At 47.2% G+C, this 14,393-nt stretch overlaps 1 protein-coding gene across 2 annotated transcripts in view; it reads right to left on the bottom strand.

The window, feature by feature from the left end:
* The window catches only part of KIRREL (kin of IRRE like (Drosophila)), a 157,120-nt gene extending 143,036 nt beyond the window's left edge, over positions 1 to 14,084 (bottom strand). The window contains exon 1 of one of the 2 annotated variants that reach the window (XM_006895428.1): positions 13,974 to 14,084. In XM_006895428.1, coding sequence (XP_006895490.1) covers positions 13,974 to 14,025 — 52 coding nt within the window. In that variant the 5' untranslated portion in view covers positions 14,026 to 14,084. The remainder of the gene's footprint in view (positions 1 to 13,973) is intronic. The other variant, XM_006895429.1, reaches the window with a different exon arrangement.
* Between the last annotated feature and the right edge of the window lie 309 nt (positions 14,085 to 14,393).

Below are 14,393 nucleotides of genomic sequence, written 5' to 3'. Positions count from 1 at the left end.
AGATCAGAAATTCAAGGATCACCCACACCCTGGTTACTTCCCTGGGAACAGTTAACAGAGGCATATCTGTATATGAAGTCCCAGGATTGTGAAAAGGGTTTGTTCTCTTCTACTAGCTGAACCCATTGAGTGGCACCAGGAAGAAAGCCCTGGCAATCTGTTTTTGTAAAGATTACAGCTAATAAAAACCTATGTCTGAATTGTAACTACATTATAAAATACATAAAACTGTCAAATGGGAAACTAAATTGTTCCATTGACATATTTCAACAAACAGACGCTGCCCTGGATGTGCTCACTAAGTTGTACCAAGAAATCTGGAGGACAGCCACCAGGCCAACTAACTGACTGTAAGAGATTGATATTTGTTCCCATTCCAAAGAAAGGTGACCGGACAGAGTTTGGAAATTATCGAACAATATCATCAATAACACATGCAACAAGATTCTGCTGAAAATTATCCAAAAATGACTGGAGCAACACATCAGTAGAGAACTGCCAAATGTGCAGGCTGGGTTTAGAAGAGGCTGTGGTATTAGGGATATTATAGTTAATGTTAGATAGATCTTGTTTGAAAGCAGAGAGTACCAGAGGAATGTCTGTCTGTGTTTCATTGACTATGCAAAGGCATTTGACTGTGTGGATCGCATCAAACTGTAATCCCAGAACATTTGATTGCACTTATGCAAAACCTATACTTGAACCAAGAGACAGTTGTCAGAACGGACGAAGGAGACACTGCATGGTCCAAAATCAGAAAGGGGTGTATTCTGTCTCCATACCTTTTCAAACTATATGTGGAACATATTATCCAGGAGGCTGGGTTCTGTGAGGACGAATGTGGCATCAGCATTGGAAGAAGATTCATCAACAATCTGCTTCATGCAGATGACACAACCTGCTTGCTGAAACTGAGGAGGACCTGAAGGGCTTGCTGTAGTAGGTCAAGGACTGCAGCCTTCAATATGGACTGAAGCTCACATAAAGAAAACAAAGATTCTCACCACTGGGCCAACAGACAGCATCATTATGGATGGTAAGGAGATTGAGATTGCCAACAGTTTTCATTTACTTGTCTCCACAATCAACACAATCAGCAGCCAGGAAGTCAAGAGACAAATGGCACTGGGAAAGTCAGCTGTCAGGGACCTCTCCAGAGCAATGATGTCAGTCTGGAGACTAAGGTGCACCTGATCCAGGCCATAGTCTTTGCAATTGCTTGTTATGTACCAGAGAGCTAGACAATGAATAGGAATGATAGAAAGAGAACTGATGCCTTTGAGCTATGATGCTGGAGAAGACTGTTGAATGTACCATGGACTGCTAGGAGAACAAACCGGTTTGTCTTGGCTTGGAGAGGATGAAACCAAGTTGCTCCTTGGAAGCAAGGATTCTGAAGCTTCGTCTGACATACTTTGGACATGTTTTAAGGAGATAGCGGTCCTTGGAGAGGGACATCATGTTTGGAGGGTGGAGGGACAACGTAAGAGAGGAAGACCCTTGATGAGATGGACTGATTCAGTGATTGGAGTCATAGAGGTGGGTATGTCAGGGACAATAAGTTTGGCACAGGATAGAGCAGGATTTAGGGATTATCTAGGGTCGCTATGAGTCGCAAGCAACTTGACAACACATAACAACAATAACAAACTTTCATCCATACCATAATAAAAGTAAATAAAAGAAAAAACAAAATTTAGAAAATCATATAGAGCTGAGCTCTACTCTGTAATCCACGGGGTTGCCATGAATCAGGGTTGGCCTGTAATTATTCATCCCTCTTCTATCTGAGCCTCTCTCATCCCTCAGGTCTGCCTTAAAAACAGACAGTGTGCAATATTGATAATAACTATAATTTATTGAGCATTATACTATGCTTCAGATACTGTTCCTTAATTCAGATTTTTTAAATTCAATATTCAAAACAAACTTAAGAAATTTATTGTTCTATTTTAGAGATGACAAGACTGAGGCTCCAATTAAGTGACCTCATCATGATGACCTTTTTTAGAAAGGGGCTGACTTTCCTAGTCCTGATAGGAGGTCCTAGAGTCCTCTAGAAGTTGCCCAGTTCTAGGGGAAAGGTTATGTTGAAAGAGTCTTATCGCAATGGTCCTCGGATAAAATGCAAGGCAACATGAAAAACCAAAATCCCTAGATGCATGCATCCAGGCTCTCCTCTCAATTTTCTGCATAAATGGAGAGCAGCAGTGGTGCAGATAATCCAGAAGTCATTTCAACTTGGCTTTGCAATGCATTAGCTTTTTTTTTTTTTAAAAAAAAAATTTTGCAAAGTCAGATTTTCCTTTCTAATTATATTTAGCTCAAACTGACATTGAAATGAGTTTGCATTCTCACTTCATCCACTGCCTGGTGAGAGGAGACTTCCCAGATGTGTGCTGGGTGATAGGCCCGTCAGTCTAGGATCAAACATCATTCACGAAATTGTTGACCCAGGAGGTTGATGCTGGAGGGTTGGGAGAACCAGCTCTGAGTTTGTGTGCAGGTGAGAAGGGCAAAGCAGGGAGGGGAGGGAGCTCTGGGAGTCCTCCTCAGTCTGTCCACGGTGAGTTTCTGAGGGAGACTGAGGCATACAGCAGCAAGTCAATTGCCCTGGGCTTGAGCCTAAAACCCAGGACTTCTAGGTGCAGGCAGAGAGTCCTTCTGGATGGCTTCTCTTGGGTTCTAAGTCTTAGAGCTTATTCTGGCTTAAATGACCTTTTTGACAGAATGCACCTGTCCCCGGGTTTCCTAGGCTGTAATCATTACAGAAACAGATCACCATGAGTCAGGAGTCAGAATCGACTCCAGGGCAAAGGGTTTGGTTTGATTTCCCCTCACAGAGATGGGTTCAAACCTCCAACATTTCCGTTAGCAGTCAAGAGCCATCAGGACTCCCGTGTGGATAATGAGAAATTTGAAACAAAGAAAACCTCAACTTCTCTCTCATAGGTTTCACCCTGCCAGCATACCTATCCCTGTATATTTTTTCTCATTTGAAAATGTCTTCTCCCTCTCCCATTCTCTCTCTGCCCATCTCTGCTCCTTTCCTTTTAATAACCTCCCAGTTAAGTGAATCGAATGGGAAGAAGCAGTTAAAAGCACCTCACGGCTTGACAATGCTGGGTAATGGAGCGAGCAGGGCCCCAGGCTGTTCCTGGGAGAATTCAGGAAGGAGGGGAAAAACCCCCTCAACTAAACTGATTACAAGGACGAAGTTAATTTAGAAATCAGCTCCAGTGGGTGGGAATGAGGACAGGGGAGTGGGGAACTGGACATAGAGGTTAGGAGACTTGGGGCGAGTATGCTTTATACAAACTGTCTTTCTTCCTGGAAATCATAATCCTTGGGAGGGACCGAGGCTAACTCCTTCGGATTCCTGGGCTCCTTCCATCCGGAGCAGGGGGCACAATCAGGGATTGTCCAGAGCCTGGAGATTGTGAACAGCACTGCATTCCAGAGGCTCCAGCCACAGCCCCTGAGCCTCACATCTGTGGACGTCCCATCCCCCTCCCCACTTCCCTCCTCCTCCTCAGCCCCCACCACTCGGACACTGAGGCTTCAGCATTTTTCACATACCTCTCTCCTGAATCCTTTATCTTACTGTATTGTCAATATGTGTTTATACATCCATCTCCCTCACTCGGACTGAGAGTGCCTCAAGGACAGGGGCTAAATCTCACTTACCTTTTTATCCCTGGTGCCCAGTGGAGGGCCAGGCACAGCTCAGGCATTTAAAGAACACTTGCTCAGTTGAACAGGACAGAAGGCTTCTAGGTAGAAAGTTTCCTTTGAAAAACTAGAGCTGGCTTCCTAGTCAAAGGTTTTAAGATCTTTTAGCTTGACCCCTAAATGCATGCACATCCCAGGGTGACTTTTGTTGTGATGTATATTAAGTCACTTTCTACTCAGCAGTCCCATATTCTCTAGGCTGTAATTTTTACGGAAGCAGATCACCAGTGGGCTTGAACCACCAACCTTACACCTAGCAACTGAGCACTTAACTGCTATAATACTAGGACTGAATAGCATGACCTTAAAAAGACTAAATCCACACTGACCCTCTGGTAGAACCAGACAGCTTCCCATAACTGGACCATGTAAGCACAGCCCGACTTAAAGGGGACAGATGACAAAGCATCCACAAGGCTGCCGGGCCCCCTGTTGGGTTTTCCCACTGAGCTCTGCCTCCAGGCATCTTTATCATCCAGCTAAGGATTTTCAGAGAAAAAGCTTTCCTCACCCTCCCAAAGCCTTCCAACTCAGGTCACAGATCTGAGACTCCCCAAGGCTGAGCTGATATTTCTCTCAGGTTTTCTGCTCATTTCTGCCTAGTCAAGCCCTAGATGTCGGTCTGTTTCATCTATTAAAAAAAAAAAATTAATTGAAAAGGTTGAAAATTTCCAGAACAGCTCCAGCAAATGAGGAGTTTAAGAGGAGGGTTTGGTGACGAATAAGAGAAAGAACGTGCCTAATTCAACATATACTTTGCCTGCTTAAAAACAAAACACTCACTTCCTAGCTACGTCCTCGATCTGACATTTCAAAGCCTGCCAGGCCTGGTACTGACAAGTCTGCTTCTTTGCAACTTCATTCCTCCACTTCGCCCAGCCTCAGCGTCCCTGCATTGGGCGCCTTGGCAGGGAAAGTTAGATCATCTGGTGATGCTCGCTCTCTTCCTGCCACATCCACATCCTGTCCATCCTTGGGCCCACTTCCTCTGCGGGGCCTTTCCTGGACACTTCTGCCCACAGCTCATTCCCCTCTTCTGAATTCTCCAGCTCTGACACTGTTGTGGGGCAGTTAAAGTTTTTTAGAAGGATGCTCTCTTCTTCTTAATCCCCCAGAATGCCTAGCATCGGGTTTTGTAGATACAGTCATGTGTATTTGCTGACTTTTAGGAATGTGATTCTCCATGTTATGGAAGAGGAAACTGTGGGCTACTGCAGTTAACTAATTTGCTCTGAAATCATATAGTGAGACTTTTAGGGGCAGGGACTGTATTTTCTTTCTTTTGTTACACTGCTGTAACAGTATCCCAGTGCCTGGTATATAGAAAGCACACAGTACATTTCTGTTGAATGAATGAACTAAATCTTTCCAATGAAGATATACTTCTAATTCCCCAGGGGAAGAAAAAGCATCAAACGACCTAGCACAGAAGAATCTCTGATTCCTAACCCAGCCTCCTTGGACAACTTCTCTAGGGAGGTTCATGTACTCACTGCCCGTTTTCTGCCTTAAAACCAGGCCCCATTGCCCTCTGAAGAGATTCTCCGATGATCTTCCCCAGAGCCAGGCCCCAGGAGGAATGAAGCAGCAGCAGCATTATCTTCTAGCAAACTCATAGAATTTGCTAGGCAGTGCTAAAGATTTCCACTCCTGGATTTAAGACTCTTAATCCTGAGGAGGATGACTGGTTGCAAGGTCCATTTATTTCAGTCCCATCCCAATTTTGTTAAATGGGCTCAAGGAGGGCAGAGAGGGATGAGACCAACCCCTGGAGACAAGAGAGGTTAATAAAAGTTGCTGAAGAAAGTAAAGGTAGAAGGAGCAAGAGATTGGAAGCTCAGTAATGGAGGAAGAAGGAGTGAGATGGAAGGAAGAAAGGAAAAGTCAATCTTTGGTTGTGGCTGGGAGTTTGGACGGCTGGCTTTCCTTTTCATCCTGGTGCTCAATGACCTTAATCAGGGTCTCATTGTCTGTGAATTAGAGGTGGGAAGAGGTAAGGGCCAAGGAACTGGGGCTGCAGGATGGAGAACAACCAGAGTCACAGTACAGGGACCTCACAGGTTCTGACTGTGTGAGTGTGTGCCAGAGGCGATGCAAAGCATATAAGACCTGACAAACATCACGCTTCCTAAGATGTAGAATGGCTGCTATCATGGGCGGGGAGGATAATAAGACACAAACGTGACACTGGTACACACTGGTGCTCTGGTGGATGGATAGACTGAGAAGCATCTGTCCATGTGTGTATGAGGGTGAGAAATAGGTGCATAAGCAAATGGCATAAGGAGACGTGTGTGAATATATGTTTATGTGAGCAGGAGAAACAGCTGAGGAGCTGGGCATGGGCTGTGGGGAGTTTCATTCTGAGAACTAGCCTCAACCTACATACTAGCATCCTTGTTTTAATTCTAATCCTTATATTGGTTCTAATCCTGCCTCTGGTACTTCAAAACTCAAAGTCATTTTTAGACAGTCTGAACTAACTCATAGCTAACACTGGCAGGTTTCCAACGCTGTAAATAAAATGTCATTGCCCCTCTTTCTCCCATGAAGCTACTTGTGGGTTTTGAACCACCAGACAAATATCACTGGATTAGTAGTACAACTCTTCAAAGGCTACACTGCAAGAATCATATAAACTTGAGCAAGCTGACTAATTTTCATGGGCCTCCCTCTGTCCATCTGTAAAATGGGTATAATAACAACTGCATCAACCAATTGTTAACTTTCTAATATCTTGTGCCAATATTACTGTCTCTGACACACCTACCCCCATTACACTGGTCACTGAAGTAATCCATCTCATCAAGGGTCTTCCTCTCTTGCACTGTCCCTCCACCCTCCCAAGCATGATGTCCCTCTCCAAGGACTGGTCCCTCTTTGCAACATGTCCAAAGTAGGTCAGACGAAGCTTCAGAATCTTTGCCTCCAAAGAGCAGCCTGATTTCACCCTCTCGAGGATGTAGGATTGCCATAAAAGTGAATTACCCTCTCCTTTACTGTGAAAAAGTCCATTCTTCTGACCCTTGACTCAAGAGCAGCCTCTCTAGGCTTCACATTTAGAGGCATGACAACCTCCACCCCTTCCTCTCCTGAGCTGTCCTACCACCCCCACATCCTCAGCCTCTCAGGTCTAAGTCTCCTCCAGGAGACTGTCAAGTAAAACTGGTCCAGAGCCCTTGGGAATAAACTCAGCAGGAGCTGGAATCCGGCTGGGAAGCAGCACAGCTTTCCCATCGCTAGAGGAATGCAGAGAACTTTCCAGACCCTAAACTGGAAACCCACCCCAAAAAGTACTGCCTTAGAGTGGAGGGGCTTGATTCCCATTCAGAGTGACTCTCCACTGGGTTTCTAAGGTGTAAATGTTTACAAGAGGCAGAGACACTTAGTTCTTCCCTAGAGAAGATGGTGGATTCGAACAGCTGACCATTTGATTGCCATTCGCACACATTACACACTATGGACCCAGAGCTATGAGCTGTTAAGCAATTTGTTCCTTCCTTCTTTCCTCCAGTCCAGTCCATTCCCAAGTAAGTCTTTTAACTTCTCTAAGTCTTTGCTTTCTCATCTATTAAGTAGAGTAATAATAACTACACTGTTTGCATCATAGAATGATCATTTATCTCTATCAGATGGGATGGTACATATGAAAGAATTGCTCAGACTGGGAAGTGCCATATGAATGCAAGTTTAAACGACTCCAAGAATGAGAGGGAATAAAGTTCAGGCATTACAGCCTTCTGATAAGGGACAGTATGTATAATTCCCACCTTTACTGAATACAACATTGGACTGTATGTATCCTGACATACTCGGGACATGTTGTTAGGAGGGGCTGTTCCTTGAAGAAGGACATGATGTTGGGAAGGATGGAGAGTGAGGGAAGGAGAGGAAGGCCTCAACCAGGGAGATTGACACAGTGACTGCTGCAATGGGTTCTTGTGTGTCAGGAAGTATGGGGATGGCACAGGATAGAGCGGGGTTCAGACCTTTTGTTCATAGGGTCGCTATGAGTCATACTCAACTCGATGGCACATAACAACAATCCTGGTATTTAAGTTTTGTCTCCTGCATGGTCATCCAAACAAAGCACAGTGGCAGGCAGTTGTAGACTCGAGGCCCCAGTGGGCAGAAGTGGCAGAGAAGCACCACTGTGCGTACCAAGAGAAAGAAGAAGACCCAGGTTCACCTCCTTTCTCTTCTACAGATGTCAATTCTGAAGAAAGTATGATGCACAGATATGAGTGTGCAGTTAAGGTTGCCTGGCACAGAGGGGCTTTGAAGTGAAAGGAGAGTCTAAATCTGGGATCTAACACTGCATATATGGCCTCAAGCAAGCTGTTTAAACTCTCAGCTTTGGTTTCCTCATCTAGAAGATGGAGATACTATTAACTTCATTGGGCTGTCAAAAGGGATTCATTAAGAGATCATTTTGAAACTTTGGTTTGGAAGCCAGCTTCCTGTGATCACTTTGCACACACTGAGGTTAAGGTTGCTGTTGTACAGGACGTGATGGTGGATGGAGGCTCAAGGAGGCAGGCTGGAACAAACTATGCAAGATCCCATACTCATGTCTTTCAAGGACAGGGCTGGTTTGGAAGCTTGAAGGAATGCATTTAAGAGACCTCTATGTGTGGGTACTCTCCAACCCCCACTCAGCACACCACACTCGAATTCTATGACTCGGGCCTTTCCAGTCATCAGCCTAGCACACACAGAAGTGGTTCCCAAGCATTCATGGACCTATAAGGTTGTGCTTAATATCAAAACCAATACAAGATTGCTAGCCTTTTCATTCAACAAGTACTTAAAACCATCATTTATCAGACCACTCTATACTGAAATAAAAACCATTTAACAACCAAAATTTTAAAAAAGAACACAAAATACGAATAAAGAATTGTTTTAAATTTGTGCATGATTTTTACCTTTAAGGGAAACTCGCCCCAGAAGGGGTGGGAGCAGAAGGGTAAGGATGGGTAGGGGCAAAATCACAGGGTTGCACAATTTGGGGGCCAGAGTGAGGGGTAAAGGTAATGGGAAAGATCTGGAGGGGACCTGATCAAACAGAGTGGTGGGCTTAGTGCAATGCTGGTTAATTTATAAAACATAATGAATGGGAATGATTGTATGAAACACAATGTGAATGAAGACTAGCGTGAAACACAATGTACATGAAATGTGTAAACAAACCAATATAAATTTTTTTTTTTAAAAAGAGAAACTCACCCCTTCTTCTTCTTAATCTTTATTTATTTCTAACCAGTAAAAACCCTGTCCCAGTCAGATCAGTCTCAGTCTCAGACAGCATGTGGGATCTCTGGCAAGGGGAAAGAGGGCAGGCTTTGGTATCATCTGATTACTATGCCTACCAACAAGATATTTTACCTGTCTGAGCCTCAGTTTCTCATCATGAAAATGAGGATAAGAGCCAAAGATAAGGTGTTGTTGCCCAGATTAAATTGGACAATGAATGTAAAGTAGTTAGCACAAGGGCTCAATAAATAAATGATCTGTATTATCTGCCGGCTCTGAAATGCTACCACCTCAGGGCTGATGTCTCTCCTCATTTCACATAAGACCTCTAGTTGCTTTTCACTCAAATACCAATCTCTTCCACTTTGATCTCTCCCCAGGTCCTTTCCCCAGATCCTTCCTAAGTAAGTTCTCCAACAAATGAAAGACTAGTCAGTTTTGTTTTCTGAATTTACCACAACCTGTCTGCCTATGAGAGATAATACAAACAGGTGGGGCAGAAGCCCAAGACCAAACTTTGAACAGGTAGGGCTAGGGGTTGAAAATTATCAAAGAAAGCAGCTAGAAATGAGATGTAGACCTCAGGTAAAATCTATACATCTATGTCCTGCCACATGTCTACACAAATAAAAAACAAAACCAAGACCCAAACCTCCTGCCATCAATTGGGCAGCAATTTACTACTACTTTCCCTTAGGTTTCTGAGACTATAATTCTTCCCTTTTTTCTCCTTCACAGCTGCTGGTGGGCTTGAACTGCCAATCTTTCAGTTAACATCCACAACACTTAGCCTACGACACCACCAGGGCTCCATCCAAGTCCAAACAGCAAGTATCTAGACCACTATTCTTAGTACCAGAAACTTTTCCACACATCATTTTACTTGTATCAATGCATATCATTACCATAGCAACCCTATGAGGTGTCATTACCACCCTCACATTACAGATGAGCACCACTGAGGCACAGGGAAGGGGCACAGCTTGATCATGTTCACAAGAGTACCAACCAGCAGAAATTAAGCAGAGAGTTGCATGAGAGTTTGTGATTTAATCATCGTTTAATAAGACCTTCTTCCAGCACTATAACCCTCTCATCAAATCAATCTATCAATGAGATATTAAGGAGCACTTACCACCTGTCTGTCAGTTCATCTTACTGTGGTAGTTCGTGCTCCTGGTTATGATTCTGGAAGCTATGCTTCCCGTATTTCAAATACAAGCAGGGTTGCTCCTTGTGGATGGGTTTCATTGGAGCTTTAAGACTAAGATTAGAGAGAAAAGCCTGCTCCCAAAAACTAGCCAATGAAAACCTTGTGGATTATCAGAAGAGTATCTAGGAGAGCGCAGGAAGGTTAGTCTCCTAGGCTGGAAGCAAAGAAACACACACACACACACACACACACACACACACACACACACGATGACATCAGTGATGGGCCAGAGCATCCTCAGATGTTATACGCGGGGTCAACAGGACTTGGAAGGAATCAACAAGTGTACACACAGCACTATGCCAGGATTTGTTAGATAGAAAACAAGCCAAGACTTGGCCTGAGTGTACACAAAGAGCTAGAGACACTTCCATCAGAGTACACAGTTCTCATGTGAAGGGAGTAACAGCAGGGGACTACAGGCTGGCCTTGCTCACCTCCAGGCTACCTGAGAACCGCTGGTGAAGTCAGGGCAACCAGCTCTGGCCACTGCAAAGCAGTAGAAGCTGAGAGGCTCAGAGGCCGCCTCTTCCTCCTGACTGGGTTTAGGGCAGGGAGCTCTGGTGGCCAAGTGGTCAGGAACTGTGCTGCAATCCCAAAGGGATGCTCTTTGGGACCTCAATAAGCAGAAGACCGAAGCTGGACTCCCGGCAAGATCTGGCATTCTGATTTCTGCCATGTCTCCTGTGGCCTCTTCCCACTGCCCACCCCCCCCACCGTCAAACCCCCCAACCTCAAGGCCCTGCTCTGAGCTGGGCTGGGCAGGCAGAAATGGAATATGGGGGGGTGGCAGGGGGTGTAGCACAGAAAGAGGACAGCCAATTCCCAACTCCTCTTCCAGTCTCCACTGTTCTCTGCCAGAATGAAGCTGTACTCGGGGAGTTGAACACTAGAATTTTAGGAGGCCCTGGGGCCTCTTCTCTTTACTCCTCACCCCTTTCAAAAACAGTGATGGGGATGCTGGGGGAATTCTGGGGGTTAGAGGGACAGATCTGTTTTCTACACTTTTCCACCCCCCTCAGAAGGCAGCTCCCGCCCCCTAGCCGGCCTGTCATCCCACATTGCTCTGATTAGCTATAATCTTTCTTTTTCAATTTCTCCTCCCTGAGACTGGGGAGCGAGAAAATCTCCCAGAAAATGAATAAATATTTCAATTTTCAGTGCAATCAGTCTGAGGAGCCGGCGCATGATGGAAACGGGGGGAAGGATAATGGTTTTCATTTAGATAAGATACAGAAAATTATTTAGTGAAAAATGAAGATTGATGAAGCCCATTGAAATTCTTTAAAATGCGATTTTTATTTCCCAGCCTAGGCTGAATCTTCCCTAGCCCTCTCCTCTCTAGTCTAGGGCCTTCCCCTTGCACAGCCTCCCCTTTCCCAGGCACCCACCTTCCCTCAGTCCCCTCACCTCACCCCCCATTTCCACTCTTCCTGCTTAGGTCCCAGACCTGAAATTCTTTCTAAGGATGTTGGCTAAGAAGGGTTCCGCAGCCTCACACCCATGTCCCAGTCTCCTCAGACCCCTGTTCCTGCCCTCCCACCCCCAGTTTCTAAATCAGTTTCCCAGAAACACTCATTGGTGATTCTCACATCCCTTCTCTCTCTAGGTTGGGGCACTCCCTCCCCCACCTCAAATACTTTTGCACACTTTCCTCAGGTGGTGTTTTCCTCCCAGCTGGAAGCTGGGAGCTCGGGGGAACCCTAGATCTCCTCCTTTCCAAAGGGAGCAGAGCACACAGCACGCTCCTCTCTTCCCAACCATTTCTGTTACCGATTCAATCCACATGTCTCTCCTGTTGGCTAACTGCAGCTTTTGTTCCTTGAGGCCCGTTTGTATCCATGTTGCTGACATGTGAGGGCTGCAGGAACACGGCAGACACAAGCTTGCCCCTCAACACATAGCTGTACTGACCCAGGGGCCCTTCCCTCACCACCCGGGGGCCTCCCCTACTCCCTTCTCCAGCAGCCTGGCTGAACAAAGTCAGAACTTAAGTCATCTTCCCAACTTTCTGCCAAGTGGCTGGCCTGGCCTGCCAACCCCAGGACCAGGCCTCCTCCTTCTCCCCCAGCACCATCTCACACTCTGGGCTCATTCAACAGATATGTGCCCTTCCCAAGTCTAAAGGGGGAGTATGGGGGGGCGGGTGGTAAGTGCCCCCAGGGGAAAAAGGTGGATCAAGACCTGCACTCTACTGCAATTTAGTCATCTGGGCTAAGAGCAGGGGAAAAAGAGGAAGAGGGCCAGCTAACATCTCACCCCCAAACATCTCACTCCAAAAGGCCAGGAAGGAAACTGAGCATGCCAGTGATGCTTGAGACTCTTCTATGGAAGCTGGCTTCCTGCTCCCCTGCGTGCCCCCTCCCCAAAAGCGACCACCTCCTCCATTTTGTAGCCTGTACATCTCCATAGGTATCTGCCTGTATGAATGTCTGTTCAAGTTTCTTTGTTTGCTGCAGGCTTGGTATCTGTAGAAGGATTTCTCCACGTCCTTGCAGATGTCTGCATGCATACATGTCCTGTGCAGAGGAGTTCGGATGTGTTTGGGTGCATGTGTGTGATGGGGAGGAATCGGAGTATCTTCCTCAGACGTGTCAGTGTCTTTGTGTATATGCGTCTGTCTCGGTGTGGGCGATGTTGGTGGGTATGTCTGTGTCTCAGAAGGTGAGTAGTCTGTCTCAGTGTCTGACTGTTTTATGGTGTGTCAATTTCTGTGTGTCAGCTCCATTTTGGGGAGGGGGAATGGGGAGAGTTGGAGTGGAGGGTGGAGAGTAAATCTTCCATAGAGTCAGACTCAGGCGACAAGGACCCACTCCCACAGACCCTGGCCCTGATTGGCGCCTTGACCGTGGGTTGCTCAGCCCCCTGCCCTCCCCCCACCTTGGCCGTGGGTTGTTCAGCCCCCTGCCTTCCTCCTCCTGGAGCCCAGCTCCAGGATACACTAACATCTTCAGATCTCTCCAGTCTCTCCTTCACCTCCCAGCCTTCCTCTGCCTGTTCCAAACAAGCCCCAGATAGCAACACTTTCCTGACCCCATGTGGGGTGTTAACCGTCCCCCCTTCTTCCCTATCAAGGCACGCCTTGCGTAATTCAAGCTGAGGTGGTGCTATCTTTCTTTAAAACTCCACTCCCCAGACAGAGACCCCGCGAGCCAGGATTCCGAATCCCTTTTGGCGGCCCGGAGGCACCTCTTCTTCCTCCCTCCAGAAGGGGCAGCGTGGGGCGCACTATAGCTCGGACTGTGGTCCCCTGGGGGCTAGGCTGGGGTTGTGGGGGATTCCCTCCGTAACATCTCAGAGAGTCTACCTTCCCAGCTTTCCAAGCACCACCCTCTTACCCCGCTTCCAGCCTGAATCTCACTCTCTTTTCAGCCTTTATCTCAGCCGGGACCCGGGCGCTCGGCCTGGGAGAATGAGAGTAAGTAAGGCTGCCCGAGGCTCCCTAAAGGACTTTGAGCGTAGAGATCCCTTTTTGATGTCCACCCCCGACCCTCGTAGCCCCAATTCACAGTTCTCCCGCGCAAGCAGAGGAAACAACTTGGGCAAATCAACACAAAACTCATTCTGCCCCAGCCCCCGTGACTCCGAGTCTCCTCCGCCAGGGCTCTACGCGCCAGGACCGGCCCCCTCCTCATGGCGCCTCGCCCCCTGGGGCTGGCCACTGGCGCCCGCACCCCCGTGCTCCCGTTTTGGGGCAAAACCCTCCCGCTTTGGGGCGCAGCCTCACTGCCCAGGGTGCCTGCGAGTGTGCGCCGGCGAGAGGGGGGCTTACCTTGAGAGAAAGTATCCGAGAGAGTGAGGATCCAGACAAGGAGGCTCAGCATGCTGTCCGCCCGCTGTGCGCCCCTGGCGCCTGGGCCCCGAGTTGGAGAGGGAGCGAGAGCAGCGGGCTGGGGAGAGGGGAGCCCGGAGCCCGCCCCCCGTCCGCCCGCCCTGCAGGCACGCGCGCGCGCACACACACACACACACACACACTCACTTCCACCTTCCCTCCGTATCTTTCTTGCCTTCCAGTCCTCTCCTCTTTCTCTCGCTCCTTATAATCTCTCTTCTCTAGCTTCTCTGACTCTTTCGATCACTGTGCTGTTCTGTTCTGCTCTCCCTTTCTCTTCCCTTCTCTTCCTTTCCTCTATCCTTCCTTCCCACCCCCCTCCCTCTTCCTGACGTCTACTCTCCCTCCGACGGCGCCTCC

Source organism: Elephantulus edwardii, unplaced genomic scaffold (assembly GCF_000299155.1).
Source record: "Elephantulus edwardii isolate Elephantulus edwardi_28Jun2011 unplaced genomic scaffold, EleEdw1.0 scaffold00168, whole genome shotgun sequence".
Taxonomy (NCBI): Eukaryota; Metazoa; Chordata; class Mammalia; order Macroscelidea; family Macroscelididae; genus Elephantulus; species Elephantulus edwardii.
Note: the sequence above shows the minus strand (reverse complement) of the source record. Positions and strands in the feature narration are given on the sequence as shown.